Source organism: Saccostrea cucullata, unplaced genomic scaffold (assembly GCF_032062105.1).
Source record: "Saccostrea cucullata isolate Sc308-1 unplaced genomic scaffold, CSIRO_AGI_Scuc_v1 ctg5377, whole genome shotgun sequence".
In the NCBI taxonomy this organism is placed as follows: Eukaryota; Metazoa; Mollusca; class Bivalvia; order Ostreida; family Ostreidae; genus Saccostrea; species Saccostrea cuccullata.
The window spans coordinates 1-15457 of record NW_026930415.1 but is presented as its reverse complement, the minus strand read 5'-3'; the positions used below and the strand labels follow the sequence as shown (position 1 = coordinate 15457).

Sequence of the window (15457 nt, the reverse complement as noted above, 5' to 3'; positions counted from 1 at the left end):
TCTGCAAATTTCATAAAAAATAATGAGTATAAATTTATTTCGTAATTATCATCAAAAAGCCGGTTTTCAGTTTCGGCCCGGTCCTGGTTTCGCTACCCATTTTAGTCACACTCTTACAGTTTTACCGGAAGCGGAAATTTAGTCCAGGTTACATGGCGTTGTTTGCTTGACAACAGTTATTGATCTCTCGTTTGTTGTCATCTTATTTAAAAACATATTGAAAAAAAATGGCAACAGCGACAGTAATGCATGGAAGGCGAAAGGGGAAAGAGAGGGGTATGTTTTTCATATAATAACGTTAATTTTTGGCATAAGATGTTCTTCATGTTAGAAATTCTGAAAAGAAGCATGGTTATGGAGATGGAAAAGGGGGGAAGGGGTAATTTTGACATTATTTATCTTGAAAGTTTAAAACCTTTTCTTCATGTTGCTTTACTGTTGGTAAATCTTAAATAATCTGAAAATTCTGAAATTCTCAAAATGACAGTTCAAACTTGTTTGAACTGTCAATGGTCAATTAGAGAATTTTATCAAGCTTGATATATTTCTCAGATACAAGTTGAGCAATAAACAGTGGAAAGTTAAGCTCATAGTCAATGTAGCTGTTAATATTACATTTATCTAACATGTATTTCATTCCTAAAGTATTCTTTTACTGCTCCCAAAACAAAACTTTTTGCATGCCATGTTTTGTTGTGGATTTAGTAAAAAGTATTTATGATGCACTTTAATTAGTACTTGATGTATCTTTTTAAAATGTCTTCTTCTTTGATCTTTATAGCTACCCCTGAGATGCCCTTGCCCCCAGACTTCCGAATGCAGGGTACCAAGGCTGGCCAGCCCGGAATGATCCTCCCAAATGGCACTGACCTCCGGGACGTCACTATCTTGTCCAAGAATGAGTGGAACCGAATTCAACAAGAACTTTACAAGAGACAAATTGAGGAGGAAAGAATGCGAAGAATGAGAGAGGAAAAGGAAAATCGTAAACAAATGTCAAAAGAGATGGTCAAAAACTGGGGAAACACGATAGCTGTAAGTACATATAATATAGCTAGTCTGTTGGTTTAATTTATAAGTATTATTAATTAATTGGCTGTCAAAGTGAATTCTAAACTGAAAAATTTAAAAGTTTAAATCTGCTGCTTTATAATTTACTGCTTTTATCAATAATATTGGGAATACCTGAACCTAAAAGATCAATCAATCAAGCCATTATAACTTGAATGATCTCATTTTTGATCTCATATAGTCTCACTTTTATAAATTAAAGCATTTATAATAGAAAAGTAAGACTATGATCAAAATCGAGATCATTTTAGTTTTATGGATTTTGTAAATTTATAAATTACGAATACAAAGCTTTAACAGGAAATAAATACTAACTGTAAATTTCTATGCCACAGGGAACACGTACAAGAAAACTAGAGGCCCGAAAACTTCGTGAACAGAAAGAAGAAGAGGAGAAGAGAGCGATAGATTTAGAGGAGGCTAAGTACCAGGCAGAGAAGAGGAAGGAAGCGATAGAGAAAGCCAAAACACAGCAGTATTACCAGACAGACAGGGTCAAGAACTTCCATGTAAGTTCTCAAACTTCCATTTCTATACAGTTTTAGTTATAATTCAGATTTAATATGCATCTCTTTAGATGAATTTCTGGAACATCAGCACATTTATTTAATTATTTTAGTACATGTGAAATCAAGGGAAAATTTAGAGAGTACATGTACAATCATGTATTCTTAAATATAAGTAAAATATCAGCTAAAGAAAAGAAAATTTATCTAATTGCTTTTCCTGTACTTTGTAGAGTGCCCTCATGCTGACAGAGGTACTCAAGGAGAGGGAGGCTCAGATTGAATTAAAGAAACTCAAAGAGAAGGCTAGCGAGGGGAAGGATGCAGAATGGCTGCAGAAAGCCAGGAGAGAGCATGAAAATGCCATCCTGCACGATCAAGAGAGAGCCAAGGAGCGGATCAAGGCTAGTAAGGAGAACGAAAAGTTCCTAACGGCACAGTAAGTAACAGATACGTAGTCAGTAATGTTATTGTTACCAGTGTAATGGATCAAGTCATTGACTTTTTATAATAAATTTATAAATAAACTCTCAAAAGACTACTTTTAAATCATATTTTATAGGGCTCATTAACTTTTTTACCCTACTTGACCATTCGGACAAGTGACGAAGACAATTACAGTACATTATTTCTTATCTAATACAGTCCTCGGAGGGGAATCTAAAACTTTATTCCTAATCTAATACAGTTTTTTAGAGGAGGACCTAAAACTTTATGCCTATCCAATACAGTTTTTCAGAGGAGGATCTAAAACTTTATTTCAAATCTAATAAAGTCCCCAGAGAAGGATCTAAAACTTTATTTCTAATCAAATACAGTCCTCAGTGGCGGATCTTAAGTTTTCATTCTTTATCTGCTAGGATCCAGGAGCATGTCAAGCAGAGACATGAGGAAGTTGAGGAGGATAAACGTGAGGGGGAGGAGCTACAGAAACTGGCCATTCAGTTCCACGCCGAGAAAGAGCGACTGGAGGAAATCAAACGGGCCGAGAAACTCCAGATGATGAGGGGCAACATGGACCAGATCAAAGACAGGAAGATGATCAAACAAGTCATGGAGCAGCAGGAGGAGGTAAGGGAGATAATGCCGGGGTCAAGGGTCAGATGAAGAGGTACAAGGGAGATAATGCTGGGGTCAAGGGTCAGATGAGGAGGTAAGGGAGGAAATTCTGGGGTCAAGGGTCAGATGAGGAGGTAAGGGAGGGAATTCTGGGGATTTATTTACGGAATCTCCTTCCACAGCATCAGGAATAATCCAGGGTAGTTGAAGGGAAGCGAATGGGGCTTATCTTTTGAAAATATTTGTTCGCTTAGGTGAAAATTTTATTATTCATTTTATAATTAGAAAACTTGTCAGAATGTTCAAGTTGATCTGTTCAGATGCAGATACGTATTTTATTTATTTATTTCATTTTTTAATTTTTTGCAAGTGTTTTTCCTCCCAGTAATATAGTTGGTGAAAATATTGTCACCAATGCTCTCCAGCACACAAAAAAAGATCTAATACATGCATGCATTATATTTGCTATTAAATTAATACATCCAATATATACGTGTAAATACTAATATAATGCTACCAACATGTACAGCAATCAACAAATCCAGAGTAGTTTTGTAGAGGTTTAGAGAAGTTCTTGAAAAATTATAAATTGTAGAAATTATTTTTTACTATTTTTTACAAAGGAGGAAGATGAGGAATGCAGGATTTTTGCTGCTGCCAAGAGAAAAATGATGAAGTTAAGAGCTGAGAAAGAACAACAGATTCACAAGTAAGTTCTCGCAGAGTTATCCCCCTTAACAGATCTGCAAGTACTTGGGAGACAGGTGTTGTAAAAAAGTTACCCCTGAACAAAAAATCATTTTTGTTTTATTGTGACAGAGTTGTTCCCCTTATCAGTTTTAACTATTCAAATATCAGACAGTTCAATATTCTTGTATAGTAGATCAGTAAGAATGTGAAAATTTCTTTGTATTGCTTTCAAGAGAAAATTTCATAATTCCATTTACTAATTGATATTTGAAACTTATTTTAACACCAGAAAGCTATACAAAAAAAAATATTAACAAAAAATTGAGAGAGATATGGGAGAGATTTTATCATGAGTAAAAAGTCTGGCTCAAAAAGTGAACATGCACTTTTTTTTTAAAGTGAGAAACAGAGAAATCTAGAACAGATTCGAGAGAAGCTGGCCGCCCAGCTAAAACAGAAAGTCAGCGACGAAGACGAGAGAATTCACCGAGCTGTGGAGGAGGCTGAAGAGAAACGAGCAAAGGAAGAGGCCGAGAAGGAAGCCAAGCTCAGGAAGGACATGGAGGAGAGCGCCAAACACAGAAATTTACAGGTCAGTATCTATACTTATATTAACCTCTCAACACAGAAATCTACAAGTCAGTATCAATATAAACCTGTAAAAACAGAAATCTACAAGTCAGTTTCTATAGTTATATTAACCTCTAAACACAGAAATCTACAGGTCAGTATCTACAGTTATATTAACCTCTGAACAAGTGATGTTAACCTCAAAACAAAATTGATGTTATTCTGAATACTGAATTGATGCTAACCTGAAAACATAAGTGATGTAAATTTTTAATGTATTAAAAAAGTGATGTTAACCTCTAAGCTTAAGTGCTGTTAAGTTACCTGAAAACAAAAGTGACGGGGGGAGGGTAACTTTCTGGATTGTTAATATTCATGTATCATACTTTAGATGAGGGAGGCCGAGCAGAAGAAGAAGGAGGAGAGGAGACAGGAGCTAGAGATGGTGAGAATCAGACAGGCCGCCGACGAGATCTTCCGCCGTAACGAGGAGGAGAAACACATGAGGAGGCGCGAGGACGCCGTGGGCCTCAAACACTTCCACCAGGAACAAGTGGTACGTGTTAATAACCATATTTATTATATGATTGATTAATTTCCATCTCTCTGATTGGCTGAGATCCAACTATGTTAGAAAAATATTACGTTGTATTGACCTGCACGTGACGTTCCAGGTCAATACAAGGATTTATTTCCTCTACATTGATCTAAAAATAGATTGGGAAATTCCAAATTAATACAAATTGTTTTTAAAAGCTATTTAAACGACTATGATTTTTATTTTCATGTGAACAAAACGTAAGGAAATATATTTTAGGTAATGGTGGTAAGAGGGGATGCAGGCACCCCCCTCCAGCACTTTTACTTAACAAATTTTTTTTTTACTTTTTGGCAGTTAGTTTTTACTGATAATACTCCTTCCTTTCAAAATCTATCCTATATGAAAGATTGACATTTTATATTTTTTTCATGGCAACTAAAATTGATTTAAAAAAAAAACATTTCAAATTGATACGACTGGTAAGGTTTATTCACATTTTAATTCTGCTTCTATCATGTGTTTGGCTAGGACTTAATAAAATAAGCTGTATCATTTTATCAGTGAATCATATAATAAAACAAGTATTGCTGGTTTTTTTGAGGTCAATACAATGATTTAGCCATCTTCGAAGTACAATATTCACCTCGCCCTTCGGGCTCGGTGAATATTGTACTCCTCAGATGGCTAAATCATCGTATTGACCTCAAAAACCAGCAATAATTGTATAATAGTCACCTCAAAAACTTCGACGAACAAGTGGTATGTCTAGATTTATTAGTTCTTGTTCTGATGGTATATTAGAGTATTTAAAAACACAGTTTCAATGCTTAAATGTTTATCATGAACTATATATTACACATTCATTATTCGCGACGGTCCATTATTTTTCATATTTCTTGGCAATCATTTGATTCATTTGTAATTTGGAAAAAATAGGCAGACATTATGTCAGTTATTGCTTGCCATAAACATTTACCTTTTAAAAATATTTTATAAATAGCCCTCCCCCCCCTCCCCAAAGAAATCCTGCACAAATTTACCCTTGTTTTAATTTTAGCAAAGCAACACACAAAACAAAACCTTACAGAAATATGGTATTTTTTACCCTGTACATTTGTGTGTAATTTAATATTTTGCTGACTATTATTTCAGAACCAGAGGAAACAGAAAGAGGTTGAACAGGAGCAGGAGAAGTTGGCGCTGGATCAGGCGAACCAAGCCCTTCTGGCCGTGGAAGAGGACCAATTCCAGGAATACGCCGGGCGGGTCATCGAACACTGCGAGAAGGGTGGCCGCAATGTCTACCCCCTCAGGAAGGCCGCCAAAAACGGGGCCGGAGGGGGCAAGGGTCCAGTGTTTGAAGGAAAAGGCGGGATCCGACCCAGCTACATGGTGTCAGATAAATCCGGGAAACAGATGCCCCATTACCAGAGGGATTCCACTGAGGAAACTAAAGATAGCATTTATGGACAGACAAAGTCTAAAAAGAGGCTAGGATTTGTGTGGTAGAAAAACTGATATAATTAAAAGTTTGGGTGAATGCATGTGTTTATGTGCAACCCCAAAATTAAAGACAATGAATGAATTGAGTGGAATGTTAAGAAAATAAACAAAAATTATAAAACTAATGGATCACAACTTTTAAAGAAATGGATACAATGAAGGAATTTGATCCTAATATTCAGAACGTTTTCATGCTATTATAATTGTCTGCAGTTCTGGCTGTTGTATAACAATCATACAATTTGAATTTATCATATGGTTAATGTCTGAGCTCCCATCATTTTTCTGGACACTGGAAGTCCTCGGAATAAAAATTTCAAAGTTCATTTTAATCACTGTGGTCTCGTAATTAATGTTTCCACATTTGATCCAATGCACTGTTAGAGGGGGCATATTTATACTCTGTGATATTTTTAATATTTTAATAATGTATACATATTATATAACATGTATACACAAATTGTGCTGAATGTATATTAAGTCTGTTTAAGTCAAATGTTGAATAAAATATATTTACTATAAAGTTGTTGTAAAACTTTGCTTTTTAAATTTGTTTTGTTTTTGAACAGATGCGTTTGTCAGAATGTTAATTAGTGTACAATTGTTTGAATGTTCAAGTTAAATATGAACTAAGCTTTGAAGAAAAATAAACCCAGTTTCTCTGTTATAAAGTGTTGAATTTGTGTCAGCATCAAGTTACATAAGTAACACCAAGTAATCCCACGATAAAACACTCTTTAATAGTGTTTAATAGCTGGCAGGTCTATCATAATTTGAAGTGATGAAATTATCATACATTTTCATTTTAATACACATAGGATGAAAAATTTAATGCCTCTTGTATATTGACTCAATAATGTAAACTAAGCAATACTTTTTCAATATTACCAGGTAAATAATTAACACTTTTATAGTGTAACCCGTCGGTGGAGATCAGAACAGAATTCAGTTCTTGGATTTTGATAATTTATATATGGAGAATAAACCTACAACATTCATACAAAGTACTATACATTCATACTTTACACACAGTTCACTAACTTTAAATATCCATACTTTACATCAACTTTATATTTAAATTACTTCAATAAATATATAACTGGAAATTATGAATATACATTTGTATATAAAAGCTTACCAGTCTACATCACCCTATATGCTATACATTCAATAAGTCGTGCTGGTACCTTGACGGTGTACATCGATATGGGTATAGGCGGCAGGTGGTTTAAAACTGGTTTTGTTAGTAATGAATACAACTCACTCTCTCTCTCTCTCTCATACACCCCTTTCTCTCTATTATACTAAATCAGAATGACAATAAAGACAGACAAACAATCTAACTACAAACCACAAACTTACGACAAATAGGTGGATCCAAGATCTAACACCTGGCTACAATAGTTTTTTTCCTCTGTCCGATTGTGTTTAAGATACACATGTAATGAGATTTGACTGTATGTGCTTGTTTATCTTTCTTTGTTTTGATCTAACAGATCACATCACCATTCCAAATGGGAAAAAAATCTTTCAACACATTAACTCTAAAGAGAATGAGATCGACAATAATTTATTTTTACATCGCATAATTTAAAATGAAACAAAGGCAGTAATATTATAATTCGATTCTACATTCATGTTAAAGACAACTAGATGTAAAAGACAAATGGACTCGATTTAACATTTTCTGTGGGGGGAAGGAGAGGGGGGGGGGGGGCTTTGACAAAAAGATGTACTCATTTTGGAAGAAGTTTTGTTTACAAATAGTTTGCCTTTTCTTGCTAAATGACTAAATATAAAGGGGAAAAATGTAATTTTTAAATACATAATAAGTAAGTCTGGGTGAATGTTTTATTGTACATACATGAACAAATAAGATGGTGCCTTAACATTTATATGAAAAAAAAATTACAATTTTGTATATCAAGTAAATAACTCATTACAAATGTATAATCAATGACTGCAGTTTGTCTACTACACATAGTCTCATACATTGTGTAAGAGATTTTGAAGATTGTGACTAATTCTGATGGATTTGACTGACCCCTCAGACCTCTGGAGGTATGGGGGGGGGGGGGAGGGAATGTACATGAAATTCTTAAATTTTTTGTGATGATATAGTGTAGAACACTTAATTTGCGCGACACCTTATTTTTGCAGGATATTCATTGACTCTTGATTAGCAAGACGAAATTTTATACTATTTATGGTTTTTGCTCCATATATACCTAAGGAATACTTTTACATGCAAGAATTACATTTTGATGAGCACACTGGAATAAGGAGAAAATATAATTTTCATGAATTAAAAAGTGATTTACAGTAGAAGACATCGCTGAAATATATAGAAGTAGACTAGTATGATAATAATAAAAGATAACAATGGCATCTGAGTTACCCCAAAAATATAAAAAAAAATAAAAAAAATACATGTACATGTAACGAATTAAGGACTGCTTAATGTATCACAAGTAAATATGAGCACTGTGTACTATTCTTGGCAGGCACAATTCCCATGTCACAGTTCAGGTTACCGTACAGAACACATTGGGGTCTTCTTCAAGGAAGTTTTTTCTTCATCTCTTGTTTTTCAGCCAGGTATTTTCCGTCATCGATAATAAAGCTGTAAAAACAAACAGATTCAGTTCAGAATATTACATGATGTAGCATTGTACAGAGGCAGTGGACATCTATTTTGGTTATGTTCAAAACTTACTTAAATTCTTGCTAAATATACCAAGAGAGTCAAATATTCAAATTAAAAATAATCACTTTCACCATTGTGGGGGGGGGGGGGCTGAGGCTTCAGAATGAGCATACATGTTAACCTATTGTGATGAAAAAGAGGGAGATTCAGACCTCAAAAGCGGTAGCATTGCGCGCGCGTTGTTTAACGCTTGGATTATCGATATCTTTCATGTAATATACATGTATATTATAAGCCTTAAATGAAACCAGGTACCTACACTAATTAATCTTAAATATCAACAGCAAAGAAGAAGACACAAACACCTTAAGTTTGACATAAATTGTACAAATTCAAATATTTTTCATGCTCATCATTTTGCTTGGATTGGCTGCTTTACATAGCCTTTTGAAGAGTGATCTTTGCTGAAATAGCCTAGAAGCAATAATTCTGAATATTCATTCAGTTTTTAAAAAAAACAAATGATGGCACGGTTTAATCTAGATCTAAAACAAGTTCGTATCTTTCGTTATATAAATCAGATTTCCCGCGATGATCGAAAACGAAAGTAGAGATGTGCCACATGACTTGGTCAATCGAGTGATTTCTATTGACTTTATTGATAAAGTTGTGAGCTTCTGTGCTTTTAAAGACGATGTCAAATGTTTTCATCTAATTCTTAAAAGCTGTATCTCCTTTTTCATGGCAGGGATGTTGATTAATTTATCGTAACCAATGTAATCACTGGTAGTCTTATGTTGTTGTCGTTGTCAAATCCGTGCTTGAAATCTATGAACAAAAAAGCGTTTGTATGATTCCGAGTCAAATCACGCGATATCTAGCGAGATTTTATGAGAGTGGCTTCAAAAATGGATACCCAAGCGAACCAAAAATACTTTAGACGCAGCTATTGTAGAAAAGCGGTAGATTTCTGAATTAAATCGGTAGGCGGGAGATGGAGTGAAAAAGCGGTAGACTCCCGCCTAAATCGGGAGAGTTAACATGTATGGAATGAGTCTTTCAGACAAGTTTCAGTTATGCCTTGAAAAATGGAAATTTTGTCCATCAAAGCCAGACTAGTTTTAAAAACATTGAAAATTTGCTTTGAATTCATGCTTAAAAAATATAATGATTTGATTTTCAAGGAGAAGAAATTTAAAATACTGTACTTAAAATGTACAGAATTTTTGGTCATACTCTTTGGAGCCAAATTCCATTCAATGACCTTTTAACTACAGGACAAATGGGTATATTATAGTAAACCAGAAGTCTCTGTCGAGACTGTAGCTCTACTGGTTTATACTTAAAACAAAGGAAGAGAAAAGAAGCAGTTGGGACTTGAAACTTTAAAACAGCAATAAATAGAAAAATGATCCTTGCCACTCACCAAAATAAAAACCGATGCACAGAATTATGTATCTTAGTATAGTCTACTTGTGTGCCAAGTTTTATTGAAATCAGACCAAAACTGTAGGAGTAGCATTTTAAAAGAATTTCTCAGAAACTTTTATTTTTAGTTACCATGGCAACACCGTTAATCAAAATCAAAAACCGATACATAGAATTATGTATTTTCTTGTGGTCTACTTGTGTGCCAAGTTATATTGAAATCTGACCAAAACTGTAGGAGGAGTAGCAATTTGAAAGAATTTCACAGAAATTTCTATTTTTAGTAACCACGGCAATACCGTTCATTGAAATCAAAAACCGATGCACAGAATTATGTACCTTAGTGTAGTCTACTTGTGTGCCAAGTTATATTGAAATAGGACCAAAACTATAGGAGGAGTAGCATTTCGAAAGAATTTCACAGAAATTTCTATTTTTAGTAACCACGGCAACACTGTTCATCGAAATCAAAAACCGATGCACAGAATTATGTATCTTAGTGTAGTCAACTTGTGTGCCAAGTTATATTGAAATAGGACCAAAACTATAGGAGGAGTAGCATTTCGAAAGAATTTCACAGAAATTTCTATTTTTAGTAACCACGGCAACACTGTTCATCGATATCAAAAACCGATGCACAGAATTATGTATCTTAGTGTAGTCGACTTGTGTGCCAAGTTATATTGAAATCGGACCAGAACTGTAGGAGGAGTAGCATTTTGAAAGAATTTCACAGAAATTTCTATTTTTAGTAACCACGGCAATACCGTTCATTGAAATCAAAAACCGATGCACAGAATTATGTATCTTAGTGTAGTCAACTTGTGTGCCAAGTTATATTGAAATAGGACCAAAGCTATAGGAGGATTAGCATTTCGAAAGAATTTCACAGAAATTTATATTTTTAGTAACCACGGCAATACCGTTCATTGAAATCAAAAACCGATGCACAGAATTATGTATCTTAGTGTAGTCTACTTGTGTGCCAAGTTATATTGAAATCGGACCAAAACTGTAAGAGGAGTAGCATTTTGAAAGAATTTCACAGAAATTTCTATTTTTAGTAACCACTGCAACACCGTTCATCGAAATAAAAAACCGATAAACAGATTTATGCATCTTAGTGTAGTCAACTTGTGTGCCAAGTTATATTGAAATCAGACCAAAACTGTAGGAGGAGTAGCATTTTGAAAGAATTGCACAGAAATTTATATTTTTAGTAACCACGGCAACACCGTTCATCGATATCAAAAACCGATGCACAGAATTATGTATCTTAGTGTAGTCTACTTGTGTGCCAAGTTATATTGAAATCGGACCAAAACTGTAGGAGGAGTAGCATTTCGAAAGAATTTCACAGAAATTTCTATTTTTAGTAACCACTGCAACACCGTTCATCGAAATCAAAAACCGATGCACAGAATTATGTATTTTAGTGTAGTCTACTTGTGTGCCAAATTATATTGAAATCTGACCAAAACTGTAGGAGGAGTAGCATTTCGAAAGGAATTTCACAGAAATTTCTATTTTTAGTAACCACAGCAACACCGTTCATTGAAATCAAAAACCGATGCACAGAATTATGTATCTTAGTGTAGTCTACTTGTGTGCCAAGTTATATTGAAATCGGACCAAAACTGTAGGAGGAGTAGCATTTCGAAAGAATTTCACAGAAATTTCTATTTTTAGTAACCACGGCAACACTGTTCATCGAAATCAAAAACCGATGCACAGAATTATGTATCTTAGTGTAGTCTACTTGTGTGCCAAGTTATATTGAAATCGGACCAAAACTGTAGGAGGAGTAGCATTTTGAAAAATTGTTTACAGACAGACAGACGGACAGACAGACAGACGGACGGACGACGGACGCATTACTATCGCATAAGCTCTTCTGGTCTCTGACCAGTAGAGCTAAAAACAAGTGCACTTGGACAATATAAATTCTAAAACATCAAATGTGGAATCAGGCGCCATAAAATTACATGATTACCTGGCCCTAAGACTAACCAGATGTCTCTGTCGAGACTGAAGCTCTACTGGTTTGTATTTATAGCAAAGGAAGACGAAAGTACTTAAGCAGTTGGGAATTGAAACTTTACACTAGCAAAAAAGAGAATAATGATCCTTGAATACCGTATATACTCGCCTATAAGTCGGATTTTTGGGAGTTAATTTCTGGTCCAAAACTCTATGTTCGACTTATAGGCGAGCTATAAAATGAATGGTATTATATGAGGTCAGTCCTTATGAAATATAAGCTTATAAAATACAACCTACTTATAGGCGGACCGACTTATAGGCGAGTATATATGGTAAGTCTCTTTAAGTTCTTAGTGTAGTCTACTTGCATGCCACATTATATTATAATCAGACTAAAACTGTATTTGAAGTAGCATTTTGAGAGTAACAGAAATTGCTATCTTTATTAACCAAGGTAATAATGTTCATTGAAGTCATTTTGCATTTTGAAAGAATTTCACAGAAATTTCTATTTTTAGTAACAATGCAAACACCATTCGTCAAAATCAAAAACTGATACACAGAATTATGTATTTTAGTGTAGTCTACTTGTGTGCCAAGTTATATTGAAATCAGACCAAAACTATAGGAGGAGTAGCATTTTGAAAGAATTTCATAGAAATTTCTATTTTTAGTAACAACGCCTACACCGTTTGTCAAAATCAAAAACCGATACACAGAATTATGTATCTTAGTGTAGTCTACTTGAGTGCCAAGTTATATTGAAATCATACCAAAACTGTAGGAGGAGTAGCATTTTGAAAGAATTTCACAGAAATTTCTATTTTTAGTAACAATGCAAACACCATTCGTCAAAATCAAAAACTGATACACAGAATTATGTATTTTAGTGTAGTCTACTTATATACCAAGTTATATTGAAATCAGACCAAAACTATAGGAGGAGTAGCATTTTGAAAGAATTTCACAGAAATTTCTATTTTTAGTAACAACGCCTACATCGTTTGTCGAAATCAAAAACCGATACACAGAATTATGTATCTTAGTGTAGTCTACTTGTGTGCCAAGTTATATTGAAATCATACCAAAACTGTAGGAGGAGTAGCATTTTGAAAAATTGTTTACAGACGGACAGACAGACAGACAGACAGACGGACGCATTACTATCCCATAAGCTCTTCTGGTCTCTGACCAGTAGAGCTAACTAGAACTGTCCAAACGGGACAAAATACCCCCCGCTGGGTTTTTCAGAAGTAAGCTTTTCCATAATTAAGATACATGTATGTATCAAACACGAATTATGAAATTTTTATTCCAGTGACCTTGAACTTCTCTAAATGACCTTGGGTCAAGGTCATGACACACCCTTGGGTCATGGGCAATATTTCAGTGAAATGAGAACCCTACCAAGTTTATCCATAAGAAAGATATGGACCTGACTTGAATTATGAAACTTTTCTTCCAGTGACCTTGAACTTCCCTATATGACCTTGGGTCAAGGTCATGACACACCCTTGGGTCATGGGCAATCTTTGTGTGAAATGAGAACCTACCAAGTTTATCTATAAGAAAGATATGGACCGGACACGAATTATGATATTTTTCTTCCAGTGACCTTGAACTTCCCCAAATAACCTTGTTTCAAGGTCATGACACACCCTTGGGTCATGGGCAATCTCTGTGTGAAATAAAAACCTACCAAGTTTATCCATAAGAAAGATATGGATCGGACACGAATAATGAAACTTTTCTTTCAGCGACCTTGAACTTCTCTAAATGACCTTGGGTCAAGGTCATGACACACCCTTGGGTCATGGGCAATCTCTGTGTGAAATAAAAACCTACCAAGTTTATCCATAAGAAAGATATGGACCGGACACGAATATTGAAACTTTTCTTTCAGCGACCTTGAACTTCTCCAAATGACCTTGGGTCAAGGTCATGACACACCCTTAGGTCATAAGCAATCTCTGGGTGAAATGAGAACCTACCAAGTTTATCTATAAAAGATATGTATCAAACATGATTTATGAAATTTTCTTCCAGTGGCCTTGAACTTCCCCGAATGACCTTGGGTCAAGATCATGACACACCCTTGGGTCATGGTCAATCTTTGTGTGAAATGAGAACCTACCAAGTTTATCCATAAGAAAGATATGGACAGGACACGAATTATGAAATTTTTCTTCCAGTGACCTTGAACTTCCCCAAATGACCTTGGGTCAAGGTCATGACACACCCTTAGGTCATGAGCAATCTTAGTGTGGAGTAGTAGATTCTAATGTCCCTCTGTAAGAAAGATATGGACCGGACACGATTGCACAGACAGACGGACTGACGGACAGACGGACAGCTAGACAGACGGACAAGGTGATTCCTATATACCCCCCCAAACTTCGTTTGCGGGGGGTATAAAAACTGATAGCAAACTATTACTTACATCAAATTTTCAAACCAATATAGCTTTTGCAATAATTCTGATAATGAAAAGTATTACCATATGTTCAAATAAGAACATTAAACAAACCTGCAAAAGTAAGAGCTTACATATTTTTAATCACAAGCTATTCAAATTCAAAATTTTGACTAATTAAACTCTGTTCTATATGGTCTTGAAGCCAGGACAAAACAAACATCGTAATAACAAGACCCCATTTCACTGACCTGTACCACAGGATTCCTAGGGGAACTGTCCCAGCATGCCACAGACTGTGGGCGTCAAACGTCCACCACACGGGAGGGAAGTCCAGAACCTCCAGCATCAGGAGTACGTTCATCCCCACCATCACGACCAGACACTTCCTTGTGTGGGGCAGCTCCCTCCAGTGTTTTCTACACCAGTACAACCAGCCTAATAAGTTCACACTGCCTAAAAAATAATACAGCAAGCCTAATAAGTTCACACTGCCTAAAAAACAATACAGCCAGCCCAATAAGTTCACACTGCCTAAAAAAATAATACAGCAAGCCTAATAAGTTCACACTGCCTAAAAAACAATACAGCCAGCCTAATAAGTTTACACTGCCTAAAAAACAATACAGCCAGCCTAATAAGTTCACACTGCCTAAAAAACAATACAGCCAGCCTAATAAGTTCACACTGCCTAAAAAACAATACAGCCAGCCTAATAAGTTCACACTGCCTAAAAAACAATACAGCCAGCCTAATAAGTTTACAGTGCCTAAAAAAACAATACAGCCAACCTAAGTTCACACTGCCTAAAAACAATACAGCCAGATCAACTTCACACTGCCTAAAAACAATACAACTAGCCTAACTTCACTCTGACTAAAAACAATACAGCCAGTCTAACTTCACACTGTCTAAAAACAATACAACCAGCCTAATAAGTTCACATTGCCTAAAAACAGTAAAGCTAGCCTAAGTTCACACTGCCTAAAAATCAATACAGCCAGCCTAATAAGTTCACACTGCCTATAAAATCAATACAGCCAGCC

General features: G+C 35.3%; 1 protein-coding gene and 1 long non-coding RNA gene across 3 annotated transcripts; one reads left to right on the top strand and one right to left on the bottom strand.

Annotated features, from left to right (window-relative positions):
* Positions 1–149: 149 nt before the first annotated feature.
* LOC134228489 (cilia- and flagella- associated protein 210-like) lies at positions 150–6362 on the top strand. The gene is made up of 9 exons (XM_062710144.1): positions 150–276; positions 782–1035; positions 1407–1580; positions 1811–2016; positions 2438–2648; positions 3260–3345; positions 3726–3918; positions 4288–4452; positions 5590–6362. The coding sequence occupies exons 1-9, from the start codon at positions 228–230 to the stop codon at positions 5944–5946; spliced, it is 1695 nt and encodes a 564-aa protein (XP_062566128.1). The 5' UTR covers positions 150–227; the 3' UTR covers positions 5947–6362.
* A 1132-nt stretch (positions 6363–7494) lies between these two features.
* Positions 7495–15227, bottom strand: LOC134228486 (uncharacterized). 2 transcript variants are annotated; one of them, XR_009984003.1, is made up of 3 exons: positions 15203–15227; positions 14663–15162; positions 7495–8563 (listed from the first exon to the last, which is right to left on the bottom strand). It is a non-coding gene; the product is annotated as an uncharacterized LOC134228486 (long non-coding RNA). The 2 variants fall into 2 exon arrangements; XR_009984004.1 differs by having other exon boundaries at positions 14663–15218.
* Between the last annotated feature and the right edge of the window lie 230 nt (positions 15228–15457).

What these genes read in the sequence shown, in the direction of transcription:
- LOC134228489 (XM_062710144.1), top strand. Translation starts at nt 228, where the DNA reads ATGGCAACAGCGACAGTAATGCATGGAAGGCGAAAGGGGAAAGAGAGG. An exon ending in ACAGGGTCAAGAACTTCCAT is followed by an intron (nt 1,581 to 1,810) that starts GTAAGTTCTCAA and finishes TGTACTTTGTAG; the next exon opens with AGTGCCCTCATGCTGACAGA. An exon ending in GAAAAGTTCCTAACGGCACA is followed by an intron (nt 2,017 to 2,437) that starts GTAAGTAACAGA and finishes TTTATCTGCTAG; the next exon opens with GATCCAGGAGCATGTCAAGC.